Source organism: Orbicella faveolata, unplaced genomic scaffold (genome assembly GCF_042242905.1).
Source record: "Orbicella faveolata isolate gen_17 unplaced genomic scaffold, um_ofav_v1 contig_46, whole genome shotgun sequence".
NCBI classification, from domain to species: domain Eukaryota; kingdom Metazoa; phylum Cnidaria; class Anthozoa; order Scleractinia; family Merulinidae; genus Orbicella; species Orbicella faveolata.
This window is the reverse complement of record NW_028301576.1, coordinates 1,102,343-1,115,840: the sequence shown is the minus strand read 5'-3', so window position 1 is coordinate 1,115,840 and position 13,498 is coordinate 1,102,343. Positions and strand designations below refer to the sequence as shown.

Genomic DNA, 13,498 nt, shown 5'->3' with positions numbered 1-13,498 from the left:
TCTCAGTCTTCTTAGTGGCATATCGTTAGTCTCTATCCTGTTGAGGTGCTTTGCTCACCATTTATAGTTATAATTAAACCGAAACATACAACAAATCACTAATATATGATTGAAACCTAGCGTCAGTCGTTCTTCCGTAAAATGAAAAATCATTCTCTCGTTCTGTGTTGTTGACTGACAGATAGATAAATTCTGAAATTAATTGGCTACGGATCAGGATAAATAGAAGACACTTCATAAGTTGAAGTGAACAAGACATTTGAAGTTCATCCAGCAACGAGTTCAAACGGGTAAGATCTTCTCTTAATTTAAACTCAAGTTAAGTTTTGGAAATTTAACTAAATTCGTGGAGATGCAGGCAAATTTTAATGCCAAAATAGACATTGTTTTCTCTCGAAATCGGCACTAACCAATTAGTAAGCATAGGAATTTCTATTACTTCAAAATCTACTGGGTCAAATCATCAATTTAGGGGTTATAACTTTTCAAATTATAAAACAGCGCCAGTAGACCAAATTAGATCTGAATAATTGTTGCAAATACTTTGTCGGGCATATTCACGGCACCTAGTCCCGAATAAGCGAATAAATTTAAATATATCTGAATTTTTTTAATGACTCGATTGCAAAAATGCCATTTGAAAACATAGTATGTTGAAAATAAGGTACAGGTTATGTTTTTTTCTCATGACAGGGTTTTTACAGCATGGTCTTGTTTTAAAGGGTAGTCACGGAAACACGTGCACCTTACAGAAATACCGAGATCATCTATCTTTACGTAACATTTCTTATTTTTCACAGTTACGGCTGAAAAATGCATCGCACAAAGAGTCAAGTTTTCCTTGTCGTTGCCTTCCTCTGCACCATTGTTTGTAGCTATGTGCAATGTGGTAAGTCTGAGAGTGCTCTGTTCAAAGGGATAGTACTCCCTTCAACAACAAGAAAATTTGTACCCAAAGTTTATAAAAAATGTAGTAAGCTTGAACTTTGCTAAATGTGGCGGGCTTTATTTTCTTTCCAAGTTGGGAAGTCCGGTTTGACCAGGAAAGCTTTTAGACGAGCAATCATAACGAGAACTGACAAAAGCGAAAATCTCATCTGACTCAATATCAACAACTGGAGCAATACTATTCCTTTATCGGCCTTTCAGAAATTGCATTTGTGGTAGTTTGGTCAGACAGCATGAAACAAAATTAGCAACACGTCTGAAATGACTTAGTTTTCTCTCACTTTCCCTTTTTAGGTTATGTTTCTTTGGGATGCTTTAAGGATACTGGAAATCGTGCAATTCCACCACTGGAAGGAAAGGATCAGATCTTGGACAAACATTACTGGCATCGAGAGAACCCCATTGCCAAATGCGCCGTGGCTGCAATGAAAAGGGGATACAAGATGTTTGCAGTTCAGAATGGTGGCTGGTGTGCCGCTAGCAAGATTGCGCCAAAGACCTTCGACAAGTACGGAAAATCTTCAGCTTGTAAGAGTGACGGTGAAGGAGGACCATGGGCCAATCACGTTTACTTGACCAAAGGTACAGTATGACTTCTGTCATTGAGCACATCATATAACTGCCATTCAAAGCACTGAGCTCGATCCAAACAGATTGTCGTTTTTTGCTACATGTCCAGAAATGCGTGCAGTAAAGGAATTGGCCAATTTGACGAAATTTCGTCACAGTGAGTCAATGTTCATGAATTTGACGAGTTTGATCTGCATTGTTTCACCGGCCTTTTTAACCGAGTTTTACATCGAATACTTAGATATTTTAATTACCCCCAAAAGCATTTCTTAAGTTTCTTGAGTATGATGTTATTGTCCGACAAACAGGATATTGTGTTAACGTTAACTTGGCTTAGAGGTTGAAAGTGCGAATTACCTGTTTTGAATACTCGGGCGTTTCGTATCTGCCGTTATTGAATTTCACACTTCCTGTACACCAGTGCGGGTATTTTTGTGAAGTGCTTCTGTTTTATTGGTTGGTACTGTGTATCCTGGCTTAATATGTGCACTACTAACACTTCTATCGTCTTCCTAAGACCCAATATTAAGATCGATGACCACGCTGTGACGTCATTAATTGGACTGTGGACGTAATTGTGCAAAGTTTTCTTCAACTTTTATACTATTTGGCCGTTTGCAGGAATTGTCTGGTTAAATTGTCTTACCACTATAAACAACAACAACAACAACAACAGATTAGTTAATTTGAAGAAAATTTCATTTTTTTTTTTGCCAAAGAAGTTTCTGAGGTAGTGATTTAAAATGTTCCTCATAATTCGTGCAAAAGTTCAGTTTTGTCAACCTACGTATAAATATTAAAAAAAAATGATAAAGGAATTTATAAAACTTTATAAACAGTAAAGGACTTAACAAAACAAATTCATTAAAAATATACACTTCTTATGTAATTTCTTGTGCGTTGTAACTTTCGTTCTTAGGTTATATTTCCGTTGGATGCTATAAGGATATTGGAAGTCGTGCAATCCCAACATTGGAAGGAAAGGATCCCATCCTGGACGGAGCCTACTGGCTTCGAGCTAACCCAATTGCAAAATGCGCCGCTGCTGCAATGAGACGGGGCTTTCATATGTTTGCAGTTCAGAATAGTGGCTGGTGTGCCGCTAGTAAGACTGCGCACCTGACCTTCGACAAGTATGGAACATCTAAGGCTTGTTGGAAAGGAGGCGAAGGAGGGCCTTGGGCCAATGAGGTCTATTTTATTGTTCCATAGTAATTGAGTGGTATTTCAATACCAAAGTTGATGAAGCAATAAAGATTTTCATCAGAGCGTTATATTCCTGTGTAGTGGGTATTCCAGTTAGATATTGCGCTAAATTTATCTTTTAAGTGTATCTTAACTGATTCAAGGGGGGTAGCGCTAATTTACCCACGCACGCACGTGCATCCAGAAAAGCAACTTCCGTAGCTAAATCGATTGGTTTGATAGCCTAATCTCTTACATGAACAGGCTATCATGAAAACAAGATAAGTTTCTCAATACTCATCGTTTTTGCCAAGATTTGAAAACGTGGGAGTGGCATTTCCAAGCCCCTAAAAATGTTCCTTCGGAGAGGGGGGGGGGGGAAGGGGAAAAGGGCATGCTTCGCCCTTCTAACTGATAAGTTATCCCAGCTAACCGAGATGAGAAAATGCTAGAATTCGTATCATAACTTGATTTAGTAATTACTCTGGCAGCACGATTTTGTAGTTTTCGAAGTTTCTCACTCAGCTGTCGAGACAAGCCATCCCAAACAACACTGCAGTAATAAAAATGCGGTTCGATAAGACCCTTGTATATTTTAATAGCAGTGTGCCTGGAAATAAAAGATCTCACTCCCTTTTGTGCACCGATACTGGAAGCGACTTTTTTCGAAATTGCGTGTATGTGTTCCTTCCAGGATAGGTTTTCATCGACAGTCAGTTCGTGAGCTGTGCTATGATTTGTTTGGTTTATTTTGACGCCGTCTACACTAATACTGATTTATTTTCTTGTCACTTGAAGGCTGCAATTTTTTACGCGAGCTAATGACCATAAACTCAGTTTTAGCGACATTGCGGCTTAACTAACAAGGCAGTGTGCGTACTGTGCAGAAAGCGAAAGAATGTTTTCGCGGTTTGTTCTATTTTTGAGTTAGGAGTTCCAATGGCTGATAAAAACGTACTTGAACGCTGCCAAGGCGAATTTTCTAGGTTATTTTTAAATTTTGCTAGTAGGGATAACTGCATTATATATTGCTAAAATTTCTTCTTCTCTTGCGATAGAAAACCAAGCAGCTATTTTGCTGTGAAAGGAGTTAATCGCAAGAGAAATTTCCAGATCCCTGTAGGGATTAATGACGGGGTATATCGGCACTCAAAAATCAGACATAACTTGCCATAGAGAAGACGAATACCCGAAAAAACGGATCCTTTCACTCCCGTGGGGAAAACAACATATTTTGTAAAACTGTAACTATAGACCCAAGGACCACACATAGTATACCATTTGAAATGTATTATTTGTGGGATACCACATCTCATACTAACAGCCATAGAGGAAGGCTCAGTTGGAATTGAAAAGCATTCAAAACGAAAAACTAAATAATAATAATAATAATAATAATAATTATATAGGGGCGATCTCATGCGCATAAAGTGGTTTTCAGAACGGCCCTGTGGAAAATATTATAAAAACGTAAAAGCTACTCAAACGTAAAAGATACGATATAAATGAAATATGATAAAATTAAGGCATGCGTTCAAGTTTCTTTTTAAAAAGTACAATAGATTCAGTTTCCTGTATTTCAAGACTTAAAAGGTTAAAATCGAGAGCTCCTTGGTATGTGATTTTTTGCCTTGCCCAGTTTGTTTTGGGAGCAGAAAGGTACAGATTCTTGCGCTGGCGGGTATCATAATGGCGAATGGCATTATTTTGTCTAAAATTAAAATTAAAATCGATGATTTTATGAAGGCATCTAAAAATAAAAACACATCGGTGAAGGTACCGTCTGTGATCTAAGTGCTTCCACTCTAGTTCCTCAAGAGCTTCGGTGGCGGAGGAATATTTTGGTTTGTCTGAAATTAACTTCGCTGCTTTGTTTTGTGGTACTTGGAGATCGTTCATCAGTTGAGTGATGTTTTTGTCACCCCATAAAATGTCACCATAGTCAAAAAGTGGAGGAATTAGGGAGTGATAAAGTGTTAGGCGTGCGTGTAGTGGTAGAAGAGGCTTGATTCGTCTAAGAAGTCCAAGTCGCTGGTTGGTCTTATTTACAATGTTTTTTTATGTGCTCATTCCAAGACAGATCTTTTCTAAGTGTCACACCCAAGTATTTTAATGTATTGGCTTGTTTAAGAGGGCTTTCATTGATCTTAATAGAAACAGTGTTTAAGGACTTAAGACGACGAGTGCTTCCAAATAAAACAAATTTTGATTTATCGCAATTAAAAGAACATTAAAAAATATCTCACTCCTTGTATAGTTGACGTATACCCCTAAACTATAGCTTAATATGCAACTCTTAAAGTGTCGGTTATTGTCAGATGTTAACTTGACCTGAAAAGTCTAGGAGGACAAAGGTGCACAATTTTAGGGGTGGTTGATAAAATCTCATATAGGAGGGGGGTATGATTTTATGCTTTCAAACGATAGATCTGTCCAAGAACTTTTTGCTGTTCAAATTTGATAAAAATTGAACAAATATTGAGCATGTTATGGTATTTTGTGCCACATGGCACTTTTGGGAGTGAGAGGGTTAAGGCGACTACAAATTAGGCGGGTTTCCAAAGTCCTGGAACAGGAGACATTCGTGTGACAGCAAGGAGAAAGCTAGCTCCTGAACGAGAAGGCATCTTGCAGCATTTATTTATCGTATTTAACCCAGAGCTTGTTCCCAATTTGCAAAGCAGAACATTTAATATTGTAACAGTTAAACAAGATAAGTAATATTCTATGTTGTTAAAAACTGGATCATTGCATAATGTAATTCAAGAGTTTTCAATGGCTTCGCTATCATGGTATGTGAGCCATTATACCATGCTCTACAAATATGATAAGCGTGCGCGTAATCTTTTTGGGCATTTTTATTTTAGTTTAGTTTAGTTTTCTATATTTTGGGAGTGTTTTTAATAAAACAATTATTCCACTCGCACTTGCTGTATATGAGATGGTTATAGCAAACTCGGAGCTACGCGCCGCGGTTGCTATCTATCATACTCTTATCCAACGCGCTCGTGGAATAGTTGTTAAATATTGGTGACGTCATTTGATCACAAGATTTCCCAAGAAAGCTATACCGTTGGCATGGCTATCATAGGTACAAGAATACAGGGAACAAGGTCTCTATAACTCAAGTCGCATGCAGGAGTAAAGCGGGAGAGACACGGAGAAAGAGCGGAGTTGGAAGTATGGGAATTGAGGGACGTTTTCTAAACCGCTCTGATAGGCTGTCTTTAGGAGTGTTAAGAAATTCGACATGTTGAGGTCCTGCCCCATGGACTTTAAAATTTAGGGTGTTTTAACAGATTGTACTGTTGCTTTAGTAACCTTATATGCCATGAAGATGACCACTATTTGTTCGCTAATTATTGGACATTTTTGGTAATACTAATGTTGTGGCATCAGGTGGTAAAGTGTGGTGGTATTGATCCATCAAGTAGAATGAACTGTAGCGTGCCACCTCAAGAGGTAAATTCTAACGTTTTGGTTATTTTGGTTTCGAAAACTTCACGAAATTACGCAGACAGACGGTTATCAAAAACGATCATCGTATTCTGATTACTACTTTGTAGGCCATTTTTTTCTTAATCAATTTATTCATTAGGTATGGTCATTATTTTTCAATCTTTGATCATGGAACAGAGACCTAATCGCATATCATTGTAGGTACAAATGCAGGTCTTTAGCTAGAAGAATATAATCTCTCTCTTCTTTCGAATTCTAAATTAGGGACGAACAAATAAACCAAACTCGACAATAGCATCTAATTGGTTCGACACGCTCCGTCACTGCTTATTCACATTTCCTAACCAAGTCTTTCTTTCCATAGAGATATGCACATACTGCGAAAATTAAGCCCTTTAGCGCGAGCCAAAAAAAGTTAAAAAATCAAATACATATGGAACTTCTTTACTCCCCAGATTATTGACCAGGCTTCTTTGTCAATCTGTGCATACTTGTGCTCAGTTTTGGTGAGTGTCCTTGAAGCAAAACCTATGGGTCGCTCGGTACCGTCGTGCATCACGTGAGACTGCAGCGCTCCAATACCGACAGGGGATGCATCACAAGCAAGCCTTAGTGGTAGGCTGGGATCATAATGCGTTAAAACTTGCTCTGACGTGATCATTTCTTACACTTTGTGGAATGCTATCTCGCACTGTTCTGTCCATTTCCACTGGTGATTCTTCTCCAAAAGTTGTGTCAGGGGATGTACTACTGTCGTTAGGTTAGGCAAGAACCTGTGATAGTAATTGATTAGCCCGAGAAAAGATCTCACTTCAGCTACATCGTTTGGACGTGGCGCATTCAATACTGCTTCTACTTTCTCTGCTGACTTGTGTAGGCCATCTTTGTCGATGTCGTGTCCACAATAAGTTATCTTCTCCTTGAACAACTCACATTTTGCCTTGTTTGCTCTCAACCCATGAAGCTGAAGCCGTCGCAGAACTTCTTCTAAGTTAGCCAGGTGTTCTGCATCATCCTTGCTAGTAATGATCATATCATCAAGGATACAGCTTGTGCCAGAAGTTCCTTCCAGCACTTGATCAATGGTGCGCTGCCAGGTGCTGATGTGATGCCAAACACCAGTCTGTTGTACTGAAACAGACCCATGTGTGTGTTTATGGTGAGGTATTTCTTGGAATCTTCTTCCATCTCCAGTTGGTGGTATGCCTGACGAAGGTCAATCTTTGAGAATTTCTGCCCAGCACTAAGCTTTACAAAGATATCTTCAATGCGGGGTAAAGGATACTGCTCAGCTTGTAGTTCTGGGTTCACTGTGCCTTTGTAATCACCACAAATTCTGACAGACCCATCTTTCTTCGGGACAGGTACAATGGGCGTCGCCCAGTCGCTCCACTCAACTTTCGTGAGAATACCAACGCCTCAAGGCGTAAGGTACGGCACGAGCTTTGCAGAAATGAGCTTGGCTATCTTCTTTGAGCGTTAGCCTTGCCTTAGCTGATTTGAATGTTCCAAGTTTATCTTCAAAAACATCAGAGTATTTGTCTAGCATGGTCTGCAGACGCTCTTTAGCAATTGGTGGGGTTTGTGAAGCTTTCAGTGATTTAATAGCATACCAATCCAGGCGTATCTTGTAGAGCCAATCCCTTCCCATCAACACAGGGCCCTTATTCTTAACCACATACAGATCCAACATTAAAGGTTGCTGACCTTTGTACTCAACATTTGCCTTAAGCACTCCCAGTGGAACAATGTTTTCCCCCGTGTAGGTTTTCAATATTAGTTCAGTTTTATGCAAGGGTTTGTTGTGAAATTTCTCCTTGTACAAATCATGTGGGATGATCGACACAGCCGAGCCTGTATCCAGTTCCATTTTCAACGGTTTCCCTTCTACTTTAAGGTCTACCCAGATTACATTACTGCTCGGTTTCCTCACATTGTGTATCTTCATACCTCCTAACACATCTTCACATTCATCACTTTCACTGTACTGAACAGTATGGACTTGAGTCTTTTGTGGTGTTTTGGGTGGTTGCTTTGGCTTACCTTGTCGTCTCGAGTTACAAACTCTGGAAATATGGCCCACCTTCCCACAATGATAACATGTCTGGTCCTTGAATCTGTAATTGTGTGATGCGTGCGAGTCTCCTCCGCATCGATAGCAAACTTTAGGCGTGACGGTGGCGGTGGCGGTGGCGGTGGCGGTGGCGGTGGCGGTGGCGGTGGCGGTGGCGGTGGCGGTGGCGGTGGCGGTGGCGGTGGCGGTGGCGGTGGTTTGCTGTTATCTGAGATCTTGTCAACTCGAGGTTCTGCGTGCAGCTCACTGTGCATTTCCGAAACATCACGAACGGCAGTTTCCATCACTACGGCTATCTCCAAAGCCTTGGAATATTTCAGTTTTGCTTCTGAAAGCAAACGCCTTTGAATCTGCATATTTTGAAGGCCACAGACCAATTTATCCCGTAAAGCTTCGTTAAGGTTCGCGCCAAAATTGCAGTGAGTCGCTAGTTTCTTCAGTTCTGCTACGTAGGCCAACACGGTTTCTCCTTCTCGTTGATTTCGTTTGTAAAAACCAAAGCGTTCTGCTATTTCCAATGGTTTAGGACTTAAGTGTTGCTGAAGGGTCGTGACGATCTCTTGGAAGCTCTTGGTGGCTGGTTTATCCGGTGAAAGAAGGTCCCTCAACAATGTGTACGTTTTACTACCGATCAAGCATAACAAGGTTGGCACTTGGCGGTCCTCATCGATGTTGTTTGCTAAGAAAAACTGTTCTACACGTTCCGTATAAGTTTCCCATTTCTCTTTTGTCTCATCAAAACTCTCTATCTTCCCGATAGCAGTCATATTTTCGACGTTTTCCTACGACTTCATCCTCGTCGCTACTGCCATGTATTCGGTTTATTGCAAATCGAAGCACATGGAACAGAATGCGCATAAGTGCGCATGCTCATAATGTCAACCGCTGGCTCAATACACTACAAATGTTAATCAAACTTCCTTTTTCATGTAAGTGGCGTTGAAAACTTCGCTGGAAGCCATTTAAAGTACCCGGCTCGTACTCAGTGCCATTTTGTTTACGAACGGAGGTGAAAAATTTGGACAAAAGAAGGTCGAGCTCATTGGCAGGTATGTCTTCAATTGCTCTAGACTCTTTCAGTGACTCACAAAATTTCTTCCATACGTTTAAATCGCTCTTAGTCTTGCATTGAGTGTTTTTGGATTTCTGCTCCTGCAAAAATTTCTCAATTGCGACTTCATGTTTGCTCGTAGCTTCCTCGACAGGACTGAAATTTGCTAACGTTTGCTCGTTTTCTTCACCTTCTTCCTCGTGAAGGTCTAATGATTCTTCCATTTAGTATTATTGCCAGGAACAAGCCAATTTTTACATATTCTTTGTTCGTAACTTTTTGAGGACAACTGTTACAACAAGATCGGTCTAGATGCCGGTCTAGATGGGAAAATATCGGTCAATATCGATTTCAGCCAATCAAATTCGTGAGTTCGGTAGTTCCCAGTCCTTGTGAGACACAGTCATATAATAATTGTCCATATTACACTATGAAATATTCGTATTTTTCACGGCCCAGTTTAGGCTGAAAATATTCCGTTGACTTTGAGGGTGTTGAAGTAATTTTGAAGCCAGACTGCAGGATGTGAAAGACTGGAATGGTGCTCATAGCTTCTTGGAGAAATTTTGCTAGCATCGAACATACAGCTAATGCTGTTTTTGTTGCCTTTTGGCCAATTTTGCCGTTTAGAGAAAGGAAGAATTTTCAACACAAAATAAAAACTTTCAACACAAAATTACATTCTTTAAAAAATCTCTAATTTCTAAAAATTTCGCAAATTTTAGCTTCGGTATTCTTATAAAATATATTCTTATAAAAAGAAAAAAGGTTATCCGATAAGAACGTACAGGCGAGGCGGTGAAAACCTCTGCGGCGCTGATCAGTGCAACAACTTGCGCCTGTCATGAGCCGTTCGCGCCTCCCTGACGAAGGCAAAATAGAGACGATGAGATAGTTTCTTACAATTGATGCCAATCCATCGGGATTGGCGTATACGTCATTGAGGAATCTCATCAATGAGAAAATTTGGGTTTCCCAGTGTAAACTTTGACTGCCACGCACAAAGCAAGGTCACCTCCAGCCTCGCTTGCATTCAAAGACCAGGTAACTGAGCACACAACTGTAAAATGGCCTATTGGCAAAAAATAGCATTGCCAAAACTTCCTTGCGTTAATAGTTAAAATTATATCTTCGGAAATTAGAACAAGAAGTTTTGGGCACTCTATATTTGTCTGTTTTTCGTTTCCAGATGGTAGCTGTCACTACGAAAAACAAATCTTTGACAATAACCATTGTAAAGCAAGTGTAAGTCTGTAATTTCAAAAAGACTTTTCTTTATGTGGCCGAGCTCGAATCAAGCTCTTTTTATGGCTGTAAAGTGTTGGGTTTTTCAGCGGACGCTTTGAAAAACGCCACCAAAATCTGAGAATTTTCGCTGAAATTCCAACCAGTTTGCATACTGACATACTGGCACGTCAGGGAAAAGCGGTTTAATAAACTGTTGCTTCAAAAAATTCGCTTCCAGTAGCAAAATGTTGATTTTAAGGTTTTTAATTCGGTTAATCTTATGCTGCGATGGATGTGGTGATAGAGGAGTACATTATGTTAAATTATAAGACAAATTTAAGTAAAATCACTAAGACTCGATCTATAAAGGTCACCAGGTCATAGCGTATACTTTATTATTGTACAGAATACATTTCATTAACAATAACTCTATGAAACCTTTAATATGAAACCTTTGTGCATAACTGCGATGATCAATCATATCTTCACATCATTCTCCGCAGTTCAAATATATGAACTTTCATATATTCACCTGTATTCTTCACCTTCTACGGGTATATTACGCAAATCGGCAATACAGGCTTGTTCTTAATATTCTTAGGCGTATTGTAAAGTGATTAATAGTATGAAAGCCAAGGTTAATTTTTGCAGCCATGCTGCTCTTGATACTCCCTTCTATTGCTGCATTGGTTCAGAATATAGTTCTTTTAAAAAAAATCTGCATCAGTTTAATTTAGTCGAGATACATTTTTTGGGAGGCAGGGATAGGTGGAATTGTGAAAAAGAAAGGAAAAGAGCATTGCAACTTATACAAAGAGTCGCGATCAGTATTTGAGTAAGCAAACATTATGATTGAAAATAACACCATTAATTTTATTAACGTAATTTTGTACATCAATGCAAAATTAATTTACTAACTCATCTACTCATATATTTTCAGATCCCTGGGTCAAACTGAATTCCTATCCTGTATGTTTTGGCGCAGGTATAACACGTTTGGCAGTTTCAGCGTCCCTTACGGTAGCAAGATAGCCGCTGTAAAATTGGTCCACCTAAGCGGTTACGTGACCTGCGATAAGAGAATATTTTCCTACTGGTCTTTCTGGGGCTGTGGTAAAAGGCCTGCAGTAAAATATCGCGTCGGTGTAGTCATAACAACTATTAGCGGTGTTATTATTACGCCAGAAAGGCCGTTCCTTAAGAAAGATCCTGGAAAGTTTTCTGAGTTACCGAGATATAAATCGTTTTCTCCTTGGTGTTCTCGGGCCAAGGGTTGCGACTGTGGTATGGTGAGGATTTGGTGGGTCACACTGAAAGCGACCATGGAGGACAGGTCTGTACGGGTCCGCAAATGATCCCAGGACCGCAAATGATCCCGGACCGCAAATGATCCCGGACCGCAAATGATCCCCAAATTGAACCGCAAATGATCCCGGACCGGAAATGATCCCCGTATTGGACCGCAAATGATCCCGATCAAAAAATAAGGAATGGCATGGATTTATATCAGAGGAAGGTGAGAACATGTACAAAAATTATGAGCTAAAAATCATGTTTTGTCATTTTTGCAAAAAAATATTCCACAGTTGCTGTTTTGTTCTTCGAACGGTACAAATCGTTTTCACTGTCACGCAATAAAAAAAATAATAAATCGAAAACCAACCAATGGAAAAAGCTAAGAAATTGTGATATACGCTATAGAAGATAACTAAATAAGACACTCCTCCAAGTTTTAGGCCTGTGCGTTTCCCCAAACCTCAGAAATTCGTCGTAAATGTTTCCCAGAAATTTACAGAGCTCAGTAAGAAAACGCCATGTTCGTATACATCCGTGGTACACCAATATGGCCGCCGGAATATAGTGTAAACATCTGGAACTTACTTTGGCTTTCTAGGCGACTAATTATCAGTACTAAACAAACAAACATTTACATAAGCACTTTTCCTAATGCTCTAACTTCTAAAAAGGCTCAAAATCATGAGATAAGTATATATTTTTCAACAAACTCGATCGTAGCCTTTTGTCACGCAACCTCCATAACCCTGAAATTCAAAATTAATGCTCCGGTTTCCAATCGAAGCACGCTAATTGTAAACAGATATAAATATACCGCCTCTTACGCCTGATGAGGATGAAAACACGTCACGTGAAGACGATCTATCGAATTAGAAGTCTTAGAAAAACACATACTTGTAAACATCCCGGTGGCGATAGTATCAAACATCTATCAAACAGCTGACTTGTCAAAACGAAGCGCAAGCTGGGTTGGTACATTTCGCTGACCGCTAGTCCACGGACTACCCCGATGGACCTGGTCCATGGACTACTTGAATGGACTACCCATGGACTACCCTAAATGGACCACCCTGAAATCTGTGGCAAACATAAATTTAACGATGCTAGAACCCGAACAAAAGATGTGATCGATCGACAAACACAATTACGGAACATTTGCGATGTAACAGATTTAATCCCCAACTGGACCTTTGTCACAAAATATTACAACCGAAATTACGGAAATGAGTTGCTTTTCTCGTTCCCTGTTATGGCGTAAAGAATTGGCTCACAAGTCAGAGATGAATGCGATTATATATGCCAAATTTCCACTTACCATCTAGCGTCCTTTTCATATTGTGAGCGACCGTGAGCGACTCGTGAGCGACTACTGCGCCTGCTAGCTACACTCATTTGGCCAGGGGGAAGAAATACAAGATGGTGGTGTATGGGTGTATGGGGTTATGTGAATGTCGTGTCTTATCATGTAGGTATTAAACAAAAGGAAAACTCGCTCGAATCCAATATTTTGTGACAAAGGTCCAGATGTTAAGGTAGGAAACGTTTGAGGATTAAATCGCAACTGTTCTGATCTGATTTTGTTCGGGATCGTTAAATCTGTTAAATCGCAAGTGTTCAGTAATGTGTTTGTCGATCGATCGCATCTTTTGTTCGGGTTCTAGCATCGTTAAATTTATGTTTCCCACAAA

The 13,498-nt window shown here is 39.8% G+C and overlaps 1 protein-coding gene and 1 pseudogene across 1 annotated transcript; both read left to right on the top strand.

Annotated features, from left to right (window-relative positions):
* Positions 1 to 215: 215 nt before the first annotated feature.
* On the top strand, positions 216 to 2,792 carry LOC110068007 (uncharacterized). The gene is made up of 4 exons (XM_089277403.1): positions 216 to 290; positions 801 to 889; positions 1,243 to 1,530; positions 2,438 to 2,792. The coding sequence occupies exons 2-4, from the start codon at positions 814 to 816 to the stop codon at positions 2,728 to 2,730; spliced, it is 657 nt and encodes a 218-aa protein (XP_089133529.1). The 5' UTR covers positions 216 to 290; positions 801 to 813; the 3' UTR covers positions 2,731 to 2,792.
* An 8,010-nt stretch (positions 2,793 to 10,802) lies between these two features.
* Positions 10,803 to 12,049, top strand: LOC149097853 (uncharacterized; annotated as a pseudogene).
* Positions 12,050 to 13,498: the final 1,449 nt, after the last annotated feature.